General features: G+C 25.0%; 2 protein-coding genes across 3 annotated transcripts; one reads left to right on the top strand and one right to left on the bottom strand.

The window, feature by feature from the left end:
- Window positions 1–1,853: 1,853 nt before the first annotated feature.
- LOC113555982 (sodium/potassium-transporting ATPase subunit beta-2-like) lies at window positions 1,854–5,664 on the top strand. The gene is made up of 7 exons (XM_026960645.2): window positions 1,854–2,238; window positions 3,972–4,112; window positions 4,182–4,295; window positions 4,365–4,546; window positions 4,725–4,829; window positions 5,077–5,245; window positions 5,309–5,664. Exons 1-7 carry the CDS (start codon window positions 2,082–2,084, stop codon window positions 5,413–5,415), a joined length of 975 nt encoding a protein of 324 aa, XP_026816446.1. The 5' UTR covers window positions 1,854–2,081; the 3' UTR covers window positions 5,416–5,664.
- Window positions 5,665–7,474: 1,810 nt separating this feature from the next.
- Window positions 7,475–16,916, bottom strand: LOC113556428. 2 transcript variants are annotated; one of them, XM_026961363.2, is made up of 6 exons: window positions 16,724–16,916; window positions 10,047–10,158; window positions 9,687–9,840; window positions 8,496–8,617; window positions 8,308–8,415; window positions 7,475–7,898 (listed from the first exon to the last, which is right to left on the bottom strand). In XM_026961363.2, the coding sequence occupies exons 2-6, from the start codon at window positions 10,092–10,094 to the stop codon at window positions 7,728–7,730; spliced, it is 603 nt and encodes a 200-aa protein (XP_026817164.1). In that variant the 5' UTR covers window positions 10,095–10,158; window positions 16,724–16,916; the 3' UTR covers window positions 7,475–7,727. The 2 variants fall into 2 exon arrangements, with proteins under 2 accessions (XP_026817164.1, XP_026817165.1); XM_026961364.2 differs by lacking the exon at window positions 10,047–10,158 and having other exon boundaries at window positions 7,491–7,898; window positions 16,724–16,915.
- Window positions 16,917–20,875: the final 3,959 nt, after the last annotated feature.

Here is a 20,875-nt window from a genome sequence, read left to right as displayed (position 1 = left end):
ATTATTTAAAGTAATGTGGAATTGGTTTACGGGTCAAATAAATTGTACGAATTGGTTCCCAAATAAAATTGCTTATCACTTATCAGTATACAACTGTTATAAAATATTTACAAATCAATAATCTATTATAATATTATGTTATTAGGTCTTACGATGAAAAAAACTTTGAAAACACCAATTTCGGGGGTAATTTTTGGGTTACAAATTCTAATTTTTGCGTTACAAATTGTTAAAAATTAGATACTAATTATCTTAAAAGGTTTGAGGTCGAAATTTTGAATTCGGAGTGCCAGGCTGACGGACCTCTTACAATGTCTGGAAGAGTTTATAAATATAATGTTATATCTAGTTGTATCTAGTAGTAATTATTTAGTTTCATTTAATTATTATTATAGATGTAAGAAAAAAAAAGGGTGGGAATAAGTGAGTATCGCTCTGCTGTATAGTAGATATGGATAGAGTAGGTCACTATAATGGGTGTGTTAAATTTGAATGCAATGACAGGTATTACTGTACATGAAAAACGATTCTGAATGGAGATGATTTGTTAGTCTAGACTCTAGAATATATTATATAATTAGTTATTAACTATATTTAAATTGTAATATATCATTATTTTACGCGATTTCGTAAAAAATCAAATTTCATACGCTCATAACTTTTTTTCTATATTGACGCTAGAATTTTGTTATACAATTATTTGAAGAAAAAGTTATGGAGAACCTTGTAGTGGTTTTTCAACCTTAGGTTAAACTATATATCACAACAATTTTATAAATTTTCAACTTCAAAATTCCTTGCAAATGTTCACGATTTTGACATATTTTGTAAACATTTTAACTTTAAATGCTTATAATCAAAAATTATGACTAACGATTTTTTATTTTTTTTTTTACTACGATAAGTACAACTTATAATAAACCTTATATTAAATTTTAATAACTTTTTGGAATGCCGAAGCCAAATTATTTTATAGGCATTTCAAAAAAAAAAAGTAAAAATTTAACTAGTCAATAAATAGCTTAAAAAAGTCAAAATATATTAAACATTTAATCGTAAATAAATAACGCTAATATAAACAATTGGTGAAAATTTTAAGTATATACAATGATTTATTTTTTGAGTTACAGCAAAATAAAAAAATCGATTTGATTTTGCGAAAAAGTTTTCGTTTTTCTGTTAATTTTTCTTGACGCTTTTGAATGAATATATTATACTAAGCAACACTTTTAACCATTACACCACACCTAGGTATTCTAGATATTGCTTGAGGTAGGTATGAAATATTTTATACATCTATACTAATTCTATTAGAATCGTCCTAAGTCTGTATAAAATGGGAAGGAAATTGTCGGCTCTTGAATATAATATCATAATAATTTATTGAAAAGTTAATTTAACAAGATCGTATTATCATGAAAAAGCTTGCGGGAACCAATTCGCATGTTACCTGTAGACAACCCGGGAACCAATTCGACAATTGGGAAACAACTCGTAGTCGTCTTATGCAATTTAGTAGGTAGGTACCCATTATATTATATTATATATTTATATAGTAGCATTGTACGTATTTGGATACCATTAAAAAAATATTTTATTTTACCATAAAAATTATTAATAATTAATCAGAAATAGGTTAATTTTTATTGTTATACTGGGGATTTTTTTTTCGAAAAACAATACTTGCTACTCGCTAAGTCGCTATAGGTGAACATTTTGTGCTAGCTATTGGTGACGTAGTGACGTGTAGCATTAAACGCGATCGCCGGCCGCACCTCCAAGATGATAGTAACGGCAATAATTACTTGTTGTTGTTATTATCATTTATCGGTAATTGGTGCGGTGATCGTGAACAAAACGATTTTGGGCGGGTCAGCAAGTGCGTTAGTTGCGTTTTCGCTGGTCTGAACGAGTTTTCTTTAAAGCAAATTATACAAATTAAAATTATTATCATTATTTTTATTATTTTGTGTTTACTTTTTACCTGTCGTTATCGGCGGGACGCTGAAACAGTGACTATTCGTCGATAGGCATTTTTCTTTAAACGAGTCTCTTCATTAGGCTTTTTTTGGTATTTTGGTATGCTCATCGAGGATACGAAAATGAACTACGGCAGCAAAACAACGTTCATCGGCTTTGACACGGACAAACGCAAATTGCCACTGTCCAAGAGGTTTGTGTTGTATGCCTACGACAAAGATACTGGAGAAATATTTGGTCGCACACCGTCCAGTTGGGGTAAGAGTAGTCTTTTCTTTCCGCAGAAGATGCCTTTTACGTTTTTTTTGCCTTACATAATTGGTTTGCTAGTTTATTGTTCAATAAGATGATATTGATCTGTTTAATTGATTAAAATGTGTTATATATGTCTATATGTGAAATGTTTGGTTCACTTTTGTGTTTGGCTCGTATAAACAATTGAAATCCTGTTATTGAGTAATTAAGATTTGATAGGTTTTAAAGTTGAATGCATGAATTGTATCTGGATGATAATATGTAATTTAAAAGTGATATACTAAACATGGAAATTAATGAGTCATTAATTTTAAATGGAACAGATAAAATACAGAAATTGATGAACAAAACCAGTAAAATTTAAAATAAATTAGCAAACATAGTTTGTTAATTAATACCCTGTTAATGTTTCCTTTAATTTAGAATAGTATTCTAAACAGTTCAATGATGTACAACAATTAAATTGAAACGTAAACAGTAGTCCAATTTGCAGTCTAACCGTAAATAAATGATAATGAAATAAAAATGTTATGATTTCTATTAATCAGTGGAGCGTCGATTATCTGCATGTCAATTATCCGCACTACAAAATTTTTGTGTACAAATTTATTTTTAGTTTAATTTAATTTAGTTTTATCATTTGTTATGTTTCTTTTATTGTATACATATATTGAAATGTGAATTATCTTATTATCTACTATGGCTCACTCCAATGTAGGTAATATGTTTATACATAATCTTAAAATTAGCAAAAAAAAATTGATTATTATTTTAAATAACTACATTATATATATTTTTATTATACTTTTTATATTATATCTATTAAATTAGTTTTTAACTTTATTTTAAAATTTTTTATGATTGTTTGATTATCCACAAAAATCGATTATTCGCACCCCCTTTAGTCCTAATTAGTGCGAATAATCGGCGCTCTATTGTACATACTTAATTTAAAAAAGATTTATTTTAAGAAATAGAAAAATAAATTCTATTTTAAATATGGACAGTAAAACATAATTTATTACTTATTGTAAAAAATGTTACTGGAAAATTATTAGACCATATAAATCAGGTGTGCCCAACCTTTTTCAACTTGCGGGCCACATTTCAATTTTACATTTATACTGCGGGCATATTTCACGGTTTTATTTTATTCATTTTGATAAAATATACAATAGATATAATATTATTTTTGTTCATTTATCAAACTTATGTCTCTAATCATGTGTGTTTAAAGTACTGAATATTTACATGCTAGTCACTAGTTTTTTTTTGTCATTAAAAACTGCAGGTTCACATTTCTTGTTTGCAAAAACTAATAAATTAAATTTTAGTTATTAAAATATCTTAAAATAAAAAGCGCAAAATTGATACTGAATACTATGTTTTTAATGATAATTAAAAAATTGTAAGATATTTTATAATTTTTAAAAGCTTATTAAAATACAATTTTTATTTTTATTTATACCTATAAAAATGTCTAAGTTTTATAAAATGGTCATAGGTCAGTTGGTATACTTTTGTGGGCCATGGGTTGGTTACACCTGGTATAAATCATATTATATATTTATATCAATTAAAATAATTCAACAAAACATTTTCTGCTGATAATTATTAACTTTGATACAATTTTTGACATGTTCTGTATATTTTTTAATAATTCACATATTAAAATAATTTGATTATCATTTAAAATTAAATAAATAATTTTCATTGTTCTTTTTTTTACATTTTAGCCAAAATTGGATTATATTATACAGCATTTTATTTATCACTTGTTGCTATGTTTGGAGTAGTTTTGTGGTTTTTCTTCCAAACTCTTGATCCACGTACTCCGACAAGACAACTTGAACATTCACTAATTGGAACAAATCCAGGTACAAAAATCAAAGTTATTCAAACTAAATACTAAAATATTAATATTTTATTATTTATGTATTTTATAGGTTTGGGATTTAGACCTATGTCTAACGAAACTCATAGCACTTTAATTCATATAAATAGTAAATCTGTTCAAGATTATTCGATATGGACCGAAAGACTCGTTAAATTTTTAGATGGTAAAATTATTTTTACTGAATACGTTTTTATACATCTATTAATTTTATTTTTATTTTTATACGGTTAAGTGTACAAGAAACCAGGTTTGACACCAGGAAGAGGTCAAAATATTGCAACTTGTGACTACGATAAACCACCTGGTAAAGGAAAGGTCTGTGATATTGATGTGAAAGCATTCAATTCTTGTACAGAAGAAAATCGATTCAATTTTCATCGTCAAGGACCTTGTATTTTTCTTAAGCTAAATAAAGTAAGGAATTTAATAGTTAAAATAGTAGAATAGTCCAAAAATTTAGAATTCTCTGTGCAAAACACTATATTATATACTTTTTCAGCGTTAGATTAGGTTAAAATAGGTTCAAGTAAATTTATTTATTACCATATTATAATAAATGTATACAACAAAAATTCAAAATAATATTTTCTAGATTTATGGTTGGAATCCTATATTCTATGATGATCCAAATGACTTACCCCACGATATGCCGAAAAGTTTAAAAGATCATATTAAAGAAATAACAAATCCAGAAAAGGTAAATATTTTTGATATGTACTTTAAAGTATTAATAGAAAGTATAGGTCATAATAAAGTATGAAATACTTTAATAGTATAAATAAATAATCATTCAATTATGTGTTGACTTATACAAGCTTAATATTATCATTGATTATATGTAGTAATATAATAATATAATACTATAAATAAATGATAATTTATTTATTTTTTATAAAATAAAATAAAATCAATATTTTGACACAAATCTTTTAATTTGCTTTCAGTTAAGAACTGTATGGGTATCATGTGAGGGAGAAACTGTGTCTGACAAAGAACTCATTGGGCCGATGGCATATTGGCCAATTCCTGGATTTCCTGGTTACTTCTTCCCATTTGAAAATTCTGAAGGATACCTAAGCCCTTTGGTTGCAATTCATTTCAAAAGTCCAGCAAGTGAGTGTATTTATGAATCAATGTATTTATTGTTTTTAATAATTTTTTTTTTCTTGAATTTAGAAAGCATTGTAATCAATATTTTGTGCAAAGCATGGGCAAAAAATATTGTACATAAAAAAAACGGTGTCAACAGAGGATCTGTGCACTTTGAATTGATGATGGATTAACATAGCTTCTACATTTTATCAGTTTTACGTATGAAATTTGTTTTACACAATGTTATGTAATTTGTTTACTTTAATTGTAAATTAGACATATTGATTATTCTTACAAACAATGGTGTAACAAAAAATATTTTTGGATAACAATCATAAAATGATAACTTTAGTTACTTCATATTGCATCAATAAAGTAGTATGAATTATTTGTATTTTACATTTTTAGTTTACATGTTAAACTTTGCACATATCAATAATAAAAAGGTTAATTTTAATTATATTAATTCATTAGTTTTATTTTATTACTTTTATTATATGTTAATAAGCTAGAGTTCTTTTTTTAAACCATGTTATATTTATGATTTGTCCAATTTATACCAATATTTAATATTATTAATTATTGTGAATCTCATCATAACTTAAAAAAACAATGCATTCTGAAGACTGATTTTTTTAACAAGACATCTTTATGATTTAATAATTGTCATCCAATTTTCATACTAATACATGATTTTTTTTACCATTAAATATTTGCCAAATTATCAATATTGTAATTTGCGTTAAAATAATAATGTAATAATGTACAATTTGTGTTCATTAAGTCTAGAAGTTGACATTATAATCTGATTCTATTAACTTATACTTTTTTATATTGTTTAGAATTAAATAAAAAAAATATATTTCATTCACAGAAACATATCATTTAAAAATAAACATTTATAACCCTGATAATTATTATCGATCGACAATTGTTATAAATTGTACTGTCTAAATATATAGTGACATAACTTAACAAAAAATAATTGCAATGTTTGTTAATAACATATGATATAATATTTGATAGTTAAATAATCGGATTTACATAAATATACTATTTTTAGGTTTTAATATTTACTTTTATTAAAATGTATAATTTTTTTTTTTTGTATTAAATTATTACCTTTATATTATTTTGAAGAAACAATAATTAAGTTAAAACTATTCAGTATTAAATATTTAAATATTATTCTAAAAATTTAAGATACATGTTATGTTAAATAATTCCATATTATGTTTAAATGTTCATGTATACCACTATTTTAATGTATTATTAATTTATAAGATAACTAAGATTTGTTTGTATTACCCAGTAATATATTTTTTACATACATTTATACTATATTATAATCAATAAATGATAATCAATTTTAATGATTTTGTTATTTGATAAAATGTTACTACCATTCATCATAATTTGATATTAAGTTAAAAACGATTTTAATAACATATTATACAAATATTTTTTTTTTGTTGATTACACAATACATATAGATCACCAGGACCAAATGGATCAATGTAACACTGATATTTTAATTTAATGTTTAGTTTTATTAAAATTTAAAATTACTAATTGAGAAAATATTGGCAATGTGTAAGAACATAAATTAAAATTTATTATGTATTAAAAACTTACAACTTTGATTTTATGATAAAACATAACTTTAATTATCAATTTCTAAAACTGAAGTTTTTCATTCAAAAAGGTAACTAATGGAGCTATCAGTTTCACCAAAAATGTTGTCTGAAATATTATTTTAAAAACTATTATTATTTGTATTATATTTGTAGATACTCAAAACTATTTTTTCATAATAATATAATAAAGCTCAAAGAAATGTCTAATATAATATTAAAGAGAAAAATATTAACAACTACACAATTCTGGTCAATTACAAAAATTATTAGAGACTATTACTCACATCTCATAGAAATAATATAAATGAAACCAGCCAATACTGAACCTTTTTTACCATGATCTAATATTGTAATGTACTTAAATTAGTTTAACTTATTAAATTTAACTATGAATTTAGTATTATTTGTTTCATGGTAGGTTTGTGAAACAGAGTAATTTGCTTTTTGCACAGATTTCTTCCTATACATGATAAATAATATTGATGATTTGTGTTAATTTTAATCAATCAAAAATTTAATTAATCATTAATAAATTCAATGTTTGATACAAAAGGTAATTAAAAATACATTTAATATATTCAAACATGGAGCAATAAAAAAAAAAACTTAAAAAAAAAAGTACAACTTATTTTACTTAGGTACTAACAGTCCAAATCGACTACTTTAATTAAGTAAAGAAACTCATAAATAAAAAAAAATGTAATTCTAGTGAATATAATGTAAGTAAATTTTTATAAATTAATATAATGAATATATTTTATTTTTTATAAGTATTCTAATGACTAAAAAGAAAATAAATTTTTAATTGAATATAAAGCTACTCTTATAGCTTTAAAATAATCTTATCATACTTTGAACACTTTTTTTTACTTATCCTTTAATTCGTCTACATCACTATCAATAACGTTCACCTGAAGTGGTTGCACATCGTTTTTGTCAAGTGGTCCAGTAGCAGTAGAAGAGGCGTTTGTTGCATTATTTTCTTGCTGTTGACTGGTGCTATTAGCATTCTTCTTTGATCGGATTTCAGACATAATCTATTTAAACATATTAATTAGTCATATAAAACTTGAATTAAAAATTAAATTTATATTGGTTATAATAATTGTAGTAATGTATTAAGAAATGATATAGTTTTATAAAACTTTAAATACTCATAACATCCTTCAAAATTAATATAATTTTGCCCAAATAATATTTAAATTATATAATAGATCAGAGTTAATTGTAATGCTAAAAATAACAGAGTAAAAATAGATTATCCTTAATATAAAATTTAATAAAATAGAGAACACATAATAATAGGTATTACGTATTATTAATAAAAAAAATGTCTCAAAAAATACACTACACATTTTTGGTATTTCATTCATATCAAACTGTCATACAATAGTAAATTTGAGTTTTAATTTTTAGTATATAAATAAATAAATATAATATAGATACCCGATCATGCAAATTCTGGAAATCTGAAAGCTGATCTTTCAATGATTGGTTTTCCTCTAATAATGAGTGAATTTGAACTTTCAATTTCAACATTTGCTTAGCATCCTTCTAAAATAGAAATGGACAAAAGATTAATATAAAGATTATAAAAATATATATATATTGTGCAATGTGCATGCTTAACTTACTTCATCAAAATTAAAGTCGTCAGTGAATGCTGTTTGATTTTGCAATAAATGATTTTCAAGATCGGCAAGCTTCTTATAGAGTGATACTCGGTATTGGTTAGTTATATCTTCTGAAGATAAACCTACAATTTAATGAAAGTCTTTTAGTTATCAATTTATTTAAGAAAAAAGTGAATAGTAATTAGATTAAATTATCAATATTTAAATTTTGTATAAATTATTTTTTTACATTCGCTAATTCAATTTTATGTATTGAGTTAATTTTATTTGTGAAAAAAATTAATTATCAATCATAAGTTTTGCATAATAAATTATAAAATTATCAAATAGTGATGTATAAAATTAAAAAATTTAATTAGTAATAAATGAATTTCCTTTATATTATATGTTGAATTAAATAGAATTCACACTAGTAAAAAAAAAAAAAAAAACAGTTAATTTTTCTAATATATTAAAATATAGCAATAAAATAATTTTTTGTAGATGTTAAGATATAATATGATATTTTCGTAAATGTTAAACAAAAAAAAATAAAATAAACTAAAATACCTATCTATACTGAACCCTGAAGTTCAAAACATTAGCTATATACTATAGTAACTAGACTTGTTATATTAGACAATGATACCTATGGGCCATGATCAATTAGGTACAATTATAAAATGGTAAATATATATAATATTCATATGAAAATAAATTTTCTAAAATTATAATTATTGAGTTTTGCAAAATTATCAGAAAGTTTTTTTATTTGTTATATATTATAAAATATTTCTATTTCTTTTGTAGTTTTATTATTATTTTTTTAAATAATCCTAATAATAAATAATTATAAAATAGATATTGACAAGACCACAGTATACTGAAATCATTATTTTATAAAATATTTATTGATACTATAAACATGAAAAAATATTAAACCAATTACCAACTATATAAAATAAAACATATCACTAAGATTTTTTTTATTTAAAGAAATGGTAATTTTATTCCATGTAAGAATATAGCCAACAATATAATATAGTAAATATGCTTTATGTGGGGGTATATTTATGAAATCGGAGAATCCCCCCTACCGGCCTAATATACGAATATATTATATTATAATAGTAGTTAGTAGAATACATGTTGCAACTCTTCGAAATTCAACAATGTTTTTTGTTAACTCGTTTAAGACTTACGGCGTCTTACCTCTTGATTCATCCGAAGTGCCTACCATCAATCTCTGTTTCTTGGTAATTTCTAGCAATTTATCGTTAGTTTCATTGAGCCTTTTATTGTCCTTTTCCAATTTGGACTGTTGTTGTTCGAGTTGCTCTATGGCTTGGCTCATGGTGGTGAACAACTATAAAAAAATAATAATATATTATTTTAAGCATCAGTTTATTAGGTAGGTAGGTATATAATATTATATCGTCGTGCAATTGATAAAATATACGATTATATAGATAATATTATATTCATAGTTATATTTGCGAGTAATCGTTTATATAAAAGTTGGTTTAAATATAAAAATACATAATAACACTTAAAATAATACACGCGACTCACATCCTTGAGTGTTTCAAAATTTTCCTCTATCTGATGAGAGTTGAACATGGTGTTGTCGCCGCAACCGCAAGAATATATACAGATGTGTAGAATATTTTTTAACGCTACCTAGCTATTATTAAAAAATATGGTAAAATCTAATGCTCCCCAGAAAACTATAATGTATTAGGAATGAAATAGTATGAATACCCGTATGAAATGTACTATTGCAACTCTACTGCCAGAAATATATTATACTAGTTGGTGGGTAACTACACTACAATATCCCCATGTACCACGCACGTCTACACGAAACAGTCGCACAAGCGATAATGACGAAAATAATAATGCATTCATGTTCACCGCGTCCGTAGTGCGTTACATAGGCCTAAGCATAATATATTACTATCATTATTATTTAAAAACATTTCATGGTTTTTTTTTCCTCCGTGTCTTCCTACCTATCTACCTGCCGCCTCACCGCTGGAATATTCGTCTATTGCCCGCGCCGTAGGTACCGCTATTATAAAATAGTATACCTATAGGCATCTACTCGCAGCACGCCGGTTACGCATCCCCTCGCCGCACTACGGTCCCCTACCCGACATCCGTGTGCCCCGCCGCGCAGTGACCGTTCTATAATATAATTTTGAATTAAACAATAGTTGGCGCACAAACATACCATGCTATATACATACATACATATTACATAGTATATACGCGCTTGCCTGCTATATGTACGCGCGTGTTTTAAGTTATAACCGCGGAGCAATAGATAGATGATACTGCAAGATCCGAATGCACATATTATATATATATTTATTAAGTACGTGTGTATATGCATGCACGTGGCGATCGAGTGACGGGCGAAGTCTCCGCCTTTCGTGTTCTCTAGCTATGAGTACGCATCGTGTATAATTCGATTTCAAACCCGGCCTGATGAGCCCGCAGGAGGTGTAAAAATTTGTTTTTTAAATTATATAATATATATTCACTACCTATACAAAACGATTACGTAATAATATAATATTATACGGCAGTATGCTAGAAAACTGCATTCAACCGTAACTGATATTTATTATTTGTTGATAACAATAATATGAGTACTACGGAATGGGTTAAAATATTGATATTCTTAAATAACTATTATACCTAATATACTATAGGTACAATACAGTATAGTATATACTGCCACACTGGTATGCGTAAGTTGAACGTTACAATTGTAATATTGGAATAGTCGTGTAGTTTGACTAGGTAGTCATACTTATATTTGTTTGAAATGTCCATCCACTATTTTTAGTATAGAAATCCAAAATAAAACTTAACTATCTAATAATTAGGGCTGGGATTTTAATGTCCTTAAAAATCAAGAAAAATGCATTAAAAAAATGTCTTCAAAATTTATTTAAAATAGCATAAAATTTAAAAAAATTACATTACATGTACATAAATATTTTATTTTACTTCATATATTTATAATAAAATAATAAATAAATAATTATTCTTTATTGTTACACTGAATCGCGAGAACGTGTTTCAGGTTTTTAAATAGAAATGCTCTCCTGTTGTCCGCTAATAAGTTTTTGTAGATAAAAAAGCTCCCTTTCATATATTGTTAGCATATAAATATTTTATATTATAAATCTATAATCTGTAATCCTTAAAACACCAAAAATGGCTTAAAAACCTATAAAATTCCATAAAAAATTAGAAAAATGACCTTAAAATCAAAAATTGTGAAAAAATGCAAAATAAAATTTCTTATTCCAATTTAAAAATACCTAAAACATATTTATAACAAAACGAGCATCATATAGAAAGCTTCAGAAAAAAATGCAAAGTGCATCGAAATCCCAGACCTACTAATAATGATTCTAATGAACACGATTTACATTAACGAAATCAATACCGAAAATAAAATAAAATAAACCACCCGAAAATAACAATTTAAGTATTTAATACCAATAGTAACATTTAAGTACTTGAAATAGTTAAAATATAGTACCTAAGACAAAAGTACTTTTAAATTATTTGATATAAACATCAACGATAGGTTGCAGATAAATACTCAAAATAATAAAATTAACATTGTTACATTAGGTTGCATTTTGTTACAACTTAAAGTAAGACGTTGAAAAAATATATTTAATGTAAATAATTGCTATATAACATTAAATATTAATATTTGCAATAAGTTAAATTTTAAACCTAAAAAATATATTAGATAATAGGTATTGAATAATTAAATATTGCATTATGTATTATAATATTTTGACATTAAATTATGTTTGATAGTTGTAGGTACATTACAGACAGGTTATTACCTATATATTTCAACAAATCCATTGTTAGTAGATACCACTTGCTATAACATTTTCGACCATACCATGAATTTATTATCAACAGAGATTTTTTTATAAGCCCATCAGAACATTTTGATACCAATTCTTATATTCCGTAGTACCTAAGTATGCATTACAAATTATAATAAATGTAAATTAAAAATATAATATTATAGTTTTCGAAGAAACGATTTCAAGGGAGAACTTATTAACAATTATACATATTCAGATTATAATTATTAGGCATCCACTGAACTGATTTTTGAGTCGCGTCTCAATAAGCATTACGCGGCGTAACATACTAACATATAGATATATACAAATATAAGATTGTACGTATTTTATACGCATAGACTACCGCAGGTATTATACCTTGTTTTAATATTTAAACAATACATAATAACAATGTATGTATCTAGTACCTACCAATAATACATCAGGATAATCGATGCGAACGACAAATACTAAATAAGTACCTATATAGTATGTACAATAAATATATGTATATTATATACGCGTAACGCATAGGTACTTATACTTGTCATGACCCGATGAACAACGGGGTACTGCATGATTGCAATATATTTTACAGACGGCGATGATAATAACAATAATCATAATATTGTACGACCGAAGTAAAAACTGTAGGTAAAACTATAATATTACGCCGTTTGCGTTACAACAATTAGTGTATACACAGAAGTGCAGAGTACCTATAATAATATTATTATAATATATATATATAATGCACATCATACAGCAAGTTCGAAGAATTCAGAAAAGATAGTTTTTTTTTTTATTGAGGACCATAAAACAGATATAAATAAAAAATATCAAAATTCAAAACATTCATATATCATGTTAGCATTAGATATGAATAATTTTCAAAATATAATAAAAGTTTTTGCTCTATTTATAAATATTTGAAATTTTTAGCTTATCAATATTTATGTATGATGAAATTTTTGTTTGAGAATAAAATTCAATAAGTTAACACAAGGTTCCTTGAGAGTTCTTACAGTATAAATATGTATGTATATATATTGTTTAAAATACAGTAAATATTTTTTTTTATAAGTAAAATTCAAATGTAAAATAAACAATTAAAAAATTAGTTTGTAGTTTTTCATAAAAATTGTTATTTTTTGACTATAAGGTTGACAATTTGATGTAAGATTGTTCATTAGTTTAGTTTATTTACTGTAATATATAAGTATTTATATCATAATTAAAACTTAAAATGCTTATAAAGAAATTTAAAATTGCAAAAGGTTTAATTCTTTATTTGTTTCAATGGTTGTAGGAATACTGCCATTTCTTAGGAATTATATAAAACGAGAATATAAAAAAAAACATAATATATTGGTATCTCTTTTTGACTAACTTAAATAGTCAATTATGAACAGTTATCATACTTGATAAAGTTAATTTATTCATTATTATCTAAATACATTCAATTTATAAGCTTCAGACGCTTCAGTCAAATTAATATTATTTAGTTAAAATAAATTATTTTATCACATTAGAAGAAATTATTACAATAACTTGTTAAATTTGATTTAATTGACAGTTAACTAACATATGGGTTAATTTAACGCCAATCTTAATGGGAAATTTAGCACAAATAATTATTTTAATGTTACCTGACTATCAATTAAATAAATTTAAATGTGAAAACAATTTTAGTGACTCATAATAAATTAGCTGATAAAATTAAGCATTTATATGTTTATTAATTTTAAGAACTTGGCATATAAACATATAAGTAAAAATTAGTGTGTTGATCTGACAAATTGTATGAATTGCATACCTAATCGGGCTAATAGTATGAACAAGAATGTCATATTCAATCACATACATCTATGTGACTTACATAGTTACATTCTTCAAAAAACTTTTATTCTTTTATTTTATTCTTTTTACCATCACAATTAAAAGGTTATTTTAAAATTGTTTTATTATCTAAAAGCTGATAATTTTTTTAAAAAAATTATGGTTTTTTAAACATTGTAGAGAATATTAAAGATATTAGAATAACAAATACTTCACTTAATTAGTATTAATAAGTCTTATCCTCAAAAAATCATTAAAATACCTATACTAGGAATGGGCAACTCAACTCACCGAAAATGTAGGTAAATGCCATGTGGATACAACTCGGCTGTACACTAGGTATTGATTGAAACTAGTTATTGAGTGAATCACTATAATGGATTTTGTTTAATTTGAATTCAATGATACAATTCTAAGCAAAGGCTGTCTAAATATTGTAACCATGGTTACAAAAAAATTATTTTAATAATATTGAATTTGCAAAAAATTCCTGTTTTTCCTTAATTTTTGTTTATTTTTCTTAATTATAAAAAAAAGTACTGAGAATTTTTAATGTTGACCCCTCTAAAGTACAAACTAGATCCAAAACCACTCTTAAAATGAAAATTAAAGAATTTTATTAATTACTTATTGTGTAGTACACAAACCAAAAAATAAACCCAGATCATTGTAAAATAAGTACATGTTATTCATATCTCTGCTCAGAATCTAAAAACTTATTTAAAAAATAAAAATACCATAATCCAAAAAGCAAGTTTTTTCTTTATAAAAATTTAAAAATAGAAATTGCAAATTGCAATATAGATTGAAAAAAATTATAAATGGGCTGAATATAGTCTGCAAGTTACCTATATCATGCATAGAAATATTATATTTATATTATTGGAATGATAAAACTAACCTGTATGTTAGTTAACTACAAAATAAATAAACAGAACAAATCTTATAAATAGGAATATAAATTCTATTCATAGAATATTTATTTTGTTTTACATATAATTATGCATATAATAAGAAACAAAATAAAATGAAATATTTCTAAACTATAACAATCATTATCACAACAAGGGACCAGATTTATAAGTAATTTAAAATTGAGAAACATTATGATAATTATGATATGCAGATTATTAAACATTTAATAAAATATGTAAGATGTGTAAATAGTAAGTATTTTAATAAATTATTAGAATATATAAAATATCTATATTATTATTTTACATGTTTTAATATACTAATATCTTTATAATGATGTTTAATGATTGTAATAATTCAATGACAGTATTTACAACTAGATTCGGCCTACCCAATTTTTACTCACATTTTGCATATTATAGGTAACAAAAATGTGGTACTTAAAAAATTTACATGGAGAAGAATCTACCAAAACCACAATAGAATAAATAATAATATAGTTGAAATTGGTAGTAAAAATAATATTGAACAAAATATTATTAGGTAGATATTATTTTTGTTTATGAAGAACTGAGAAATTTAAAATCAGTATTTATTTTAATTTAATAGAAAAAAAAAATGGGAATTGTGGTTATTTCAATTTAAAATATAGCAGCAGAAAGACAATTTTCAGAAATACTTAGAATTAATACGTAATTGAGATCTAATGATCAATGACTACTGAACATTTACATTATATAACAATATTATTGATTGTAAGAGAGAGATGAGTGTCCAAACGTTTTAAACTAGATACCAGATGTCATGTTACTCTGCAATGAACTATACATTGTAGATACCTATCCTTAAGATATATTTTCCCTGCAGAGTCAAAAAGTATAACAGTACAATGTCATAACACTAACCATATCTGGACGAGTAGTTGATGCTAGACCAGTGCTCAAAGAATTGGAAAAAAAATTGAGGACGGATGTTGGTTTTAGTTCAGAAAAAAAAGTTCCATAGCAGATAAATTGTAAAGTAACCCGTTGTGGACTTCATTCTCCATACCCATTGCACATATAGTAAGGTACTATAAAGCTAGTATTTTTCCTCGTTTAATAAAATGAAGGGGACGCTGAAATCTATGAAAAAATGAAAGAGGACTCCGTCCGCCTGCGTCTTCCTCCAATTTGAGCACTATGCTAGACGCAGTGTCCGGACACTGCAGATAAAACGTACTGGTGGGCTTTTGAAGAAGATTCAAGGTATACACATAACGTTAAATTTTTTTGAAATAAAATAGCTGTAATTTATTCATCTACAAATCAACTGTTTAGTCAAAATGGTTCAATGTTTAAGGTATAAAACCAGAGTTTTTACTAGATACTAAAAACTGTCCAAACACTTTGAAAAATTAGCAAGACAAGTAACATACACCCCCCCCCCAACCATCCATCATTGGCTATCGATACTATTTTATTCAGAATCATTTCGAAATGTATTTATACACATATATATATATATAATATGAGCCATGGTCATTGATCCGCATTTATAACACTCAACACAAATCCAAATGCATGAAATACACAACAATAACTTAACAAAAACAATATTACATACATATAAGTCTGGTAACTAGCGGATCCAAAAATTTAAATCTCTTTTCCTAGTCTTGTGTCCAGTCGTGTGTGGTATTTGATTGTTGTGGCCTGTATTATTAGTTATTAGCGTAATATAATAATGAATAACGATACAACTATACACAAGCTCGAGACGCTCGATCGCTCAACCGTGATATTGATATAAGTAACAGTTTAGCATGATAAAACATACACCAATATCATGGACATTACATAAACATAATACGCAATTTAATTTTGTTTGGATTCGTGATAAATGTGCGACAGCTGTTCGGTTTACGCATGTGCTCCTCGAGCATCTCAATCAGTGACTCGTCGCTTAAATATCGTGTAACATTAAAAAAAAAAAACCATTTCGTCGTGATAAAAAACTACTCCAATTATTGATAAAGATTTGTTCCACGAATAACATAATATGTATATATATATATATTATGTTCCACTACGAATAACATAATATAATATATTATATTATATGCAAATCTGCTATATACTTAGTATTAGTAATATATTTCAAAACTGGTTTTAATCACTACTTATGTATAGTGTACTAATATTAATCTTTACGTTTAAAGTTTAAATTTCCAAATGCTAAATTAGTTTTTTACTAAAAATATAATATCATAGTATTATTATTTATTATAATATGCATCATACCGTTTTAGCTCTGTTTTGACACAGATTTACTTCAAGTCATATAGAATGAAAAATGCATTTTTTACCAGTGGAATCAGTATAATCTGCAATCTGCGTAGCGTAAGAGACTATTTTTTCATTTAAACTAGACGATTGATTTGTCATAGAATTTAAATGTGAAATTCATGTTTTGCATTTCTTGATGTTATCGTTTTTATAATAATATTATACTGTGATTATATTTTACTGAATTTTAGGTAGGTACCTATATTTTTCGTTCAATATTTATTTATACATTATACGAGTGTAGGTACCTAGTTGTATTCTATATACAAACACAAACTGTGTCTACAGAATAATATAAAAACAATTGATTTCAATTCAAATTCGTATTTTTGTTTTTATAAACAGAATATTGTTTACTAATAATATGGTAATGATAAAATACATCCTACTCGTTAAATTAGTCATCTTTAAAAATATCTGTGTAGTGTACACAGTTCCAATTTTCCATAGTTATAAAAATAGCAATGTTTCATCACCATAATAATAGTCCATAGGGCATAGGGGCATTGGGTTGCTTAAATTAAGAAATATTGGTAATAGTTATTAAGTATTAAGTGACGTTTGCCACAGAGTCTCATTGGCCTCTATGTTTTAAATCTCTTACACTCCTTGTGACAGTAGAGTCGCCATCACCGCGACCATCAACCACCACTCTTTATGATCCGATCATATTATATCAATGGTTGCACTAATGCAATGTAGAAATCTATAGGGTCCTAATTGATGACAAAAGGGGTTAATCGACATTTTTGTTAATTTGTTATTATTTTATAATTATAAAGAAGATTTAGATGTATCATAATGTATCGCTGGTACATTTTATAATGAGTAATAATATAATAATAATAATATAATATGTGAATTGTGAATTCTAAAACACAAGACCATGCGACATTTTTTTTCTTTCCTAAAAACCTTGATGTCGCTTATCCCCATTATAGAGGAGACCGATTCAAGAGCTCGGCAGACGGCAGATGGTATATTTGAGACATTCAGAGGGAGGTCACCAGCTTATATAATAAGTATATATTGTATTTTTGTATTCTAAGTTAACGTTAAATAAAGGTTTTTCTACACTTATACATCACGTAGTTTTTATTCTTGTATTGATACATGAATCGACGAGTGGGGACTTAACATCATTGTGAAAATGTGAACGTATATAGGCGTAATATACGAATTCATGAATGCATTATAATGTGTGCCTATCTACATATTATATTATGCAGAATGATCCAAATATTATAATAGTATAGTTCGACCACTTATGTATAGTATTATGTACAAATAGGTATATTTCTTTTTTGTAATGTTTAAATTATTTATAATGTTTTGTTTTACTCGTAGTTTTCTATCTTGAAATATTTAACTACTTATATACATACATATTACATAATATGTTTATTGAACGCTAATCATCATAGTTATGTGATCCATTCTCAATTCTCTATACACATAATACATATCATAAACATTTAGGAAATACATTCTTTTCAAGGGTTTTTCAGGATTTTTATATTTAAAAAAAAATTATTGTACAATAATTATGTTAAAATAGTAGGTACCTCTATTTATAATTATTAACATCATATGGTAAGAAATGTATAGGTAATAAGCATGAAGCATTTTATTTATTAGAATCCATATTTGTAACCAATAACCATAGCGATAAATTGAAAGAATATCCATATGGATATAATAAGGAAATAATAAAGACTTCCATTTGTTAGATAATATTATTATGGTTTATTATTACGATACAATATAATTTTACACTGATTTAGACCAATAAATTTCTAGGATTCCATAGATACTTCATACTTTTAATACTTTAATGGAAAACAAAAGGTTTGGCTATAAACTTAAACTTTTTTATCTAAATACATAGTAAATTACAGTTGTCCAAACATTTGAAATCTAAGACACAAAAAAACATGAAATATAGTTGCACAAACTTTGTTGTTTGTCATTTATTGGTAGACATTTATGTTTAATCCTATGTCACATGCATACAATTATTATCACAAACACAAAATTTTCCCAAGGTACCTAAATATGACCTACTATATTAGTAGTATACCTTAAAGTACCCACTATTTTTATATATTTATTTTATACCATAATTGTTGTGATTTTATGTTCAGAAATCATATTCATGTTTCAATAATAAAAATAAGTATATTTATAACACCAAAATGTCTAACAATCCAGTATTAAGTTATGATAAAATTATAAATAAAAATTACAATCAGATAATTTACATTTGTCTATAAAAATACCACAATAGCTGTAAGAACATTTGTACAATTTAAACAATGTAAGAAAAATATTTTGGACAAAATTAGTCTTAATTTTACCTAATATTGTGCCACATAACCATATTTTACAGAAAGAACTAATTATAAAAAATGAAAATGAAATTATAAATTCATGTATTAATTATTTTTGACGTGTTATATAATATTAATAATTTAAATAAAATAAAATTAAAATAATTACCTACTTATTTACATAGGTATTTTCTGTAGTCTATAAAAAATTACAACTAAGACAATTTATACTAAATTTGGTATTGTGTAATATTAATTGTATTATTTTGAAATATGTTTAAAACCTGTATATTATAGATAATTAGCATAACTTTTCGGGCACTAAAAACAATTACAGTATGAATTATGGAAATATGCAATATATGTAAAATGTTTTAAAAAAATAGATAATAGTAAACAAAAATTTTCATAATTTAATTGTTTATTTAATAATTATTAATTTATTTGTTATAAAATTAATTTAACAGCTTAATTAGGTATTTAATGGAAAACAATTAATAATTTTAGTTAAATTGCAAAATTATAAACAAGTATAAGTTTATTACCTATCAGAAACGATAAGATTGATATTAGTTTAACAAAAAAACAGTATATTCACTATTATTATTGTTTAAAAATGTATTATTTGAATTTTCTATTCAACACAATATTATTTTACACTTTTATTGCATTTGGAAAACAGTCCATAAATTAATTATCACTTTAACATATTATACAAAAAAAATTAATTATTTTGAAATATGTAATAACTATCAAATATGCTAAAAATAATTTTGTCATTTTCTGGAAGCTATTATAATTTATAAGCATTATTAAAAAAATCCAAAAATATAAAAATACCACTCTACACTTGAAAATTGCCAACAATAATGATAAAATATTTTAATTTAAAAAATAATAACAAAACTTTTTTTTACTTTTGAGATCAATAATAAGAATATGTATGGATACAGGATATTTATTTTAAGGATACTAAATAAATATTAGTAACTACTGAACTACAAAAGATTTAGAAATTCTGGTTACGTCTTTTACAAATGATCAAATATTTATTTCAGTAGGTATGCTTTTCATGTTTGTAAGACAAATTCAAATTGATA

The sequence above is a fragment of the Rhopalosiphum maidis genome, chromosome 3, assembly GCF_003676215.2.
Source record: "Rhopalosiphum maidis isolate BTI-1 chromosome 3, ASM367621v3, whole genome shotgun sequence".
In the NCBI taxonomy this organism is placed as follows: domain Eukaryota; kingdom Metazoa; phylum Arthropoda; class Insecta; order Hemiptera; family Aphididae; genus Rhopalosiphum; species Rhopalosiphum maidis.
This window is presented reverse-complemented; position numbering and strand designations above follow the sequence as displayed.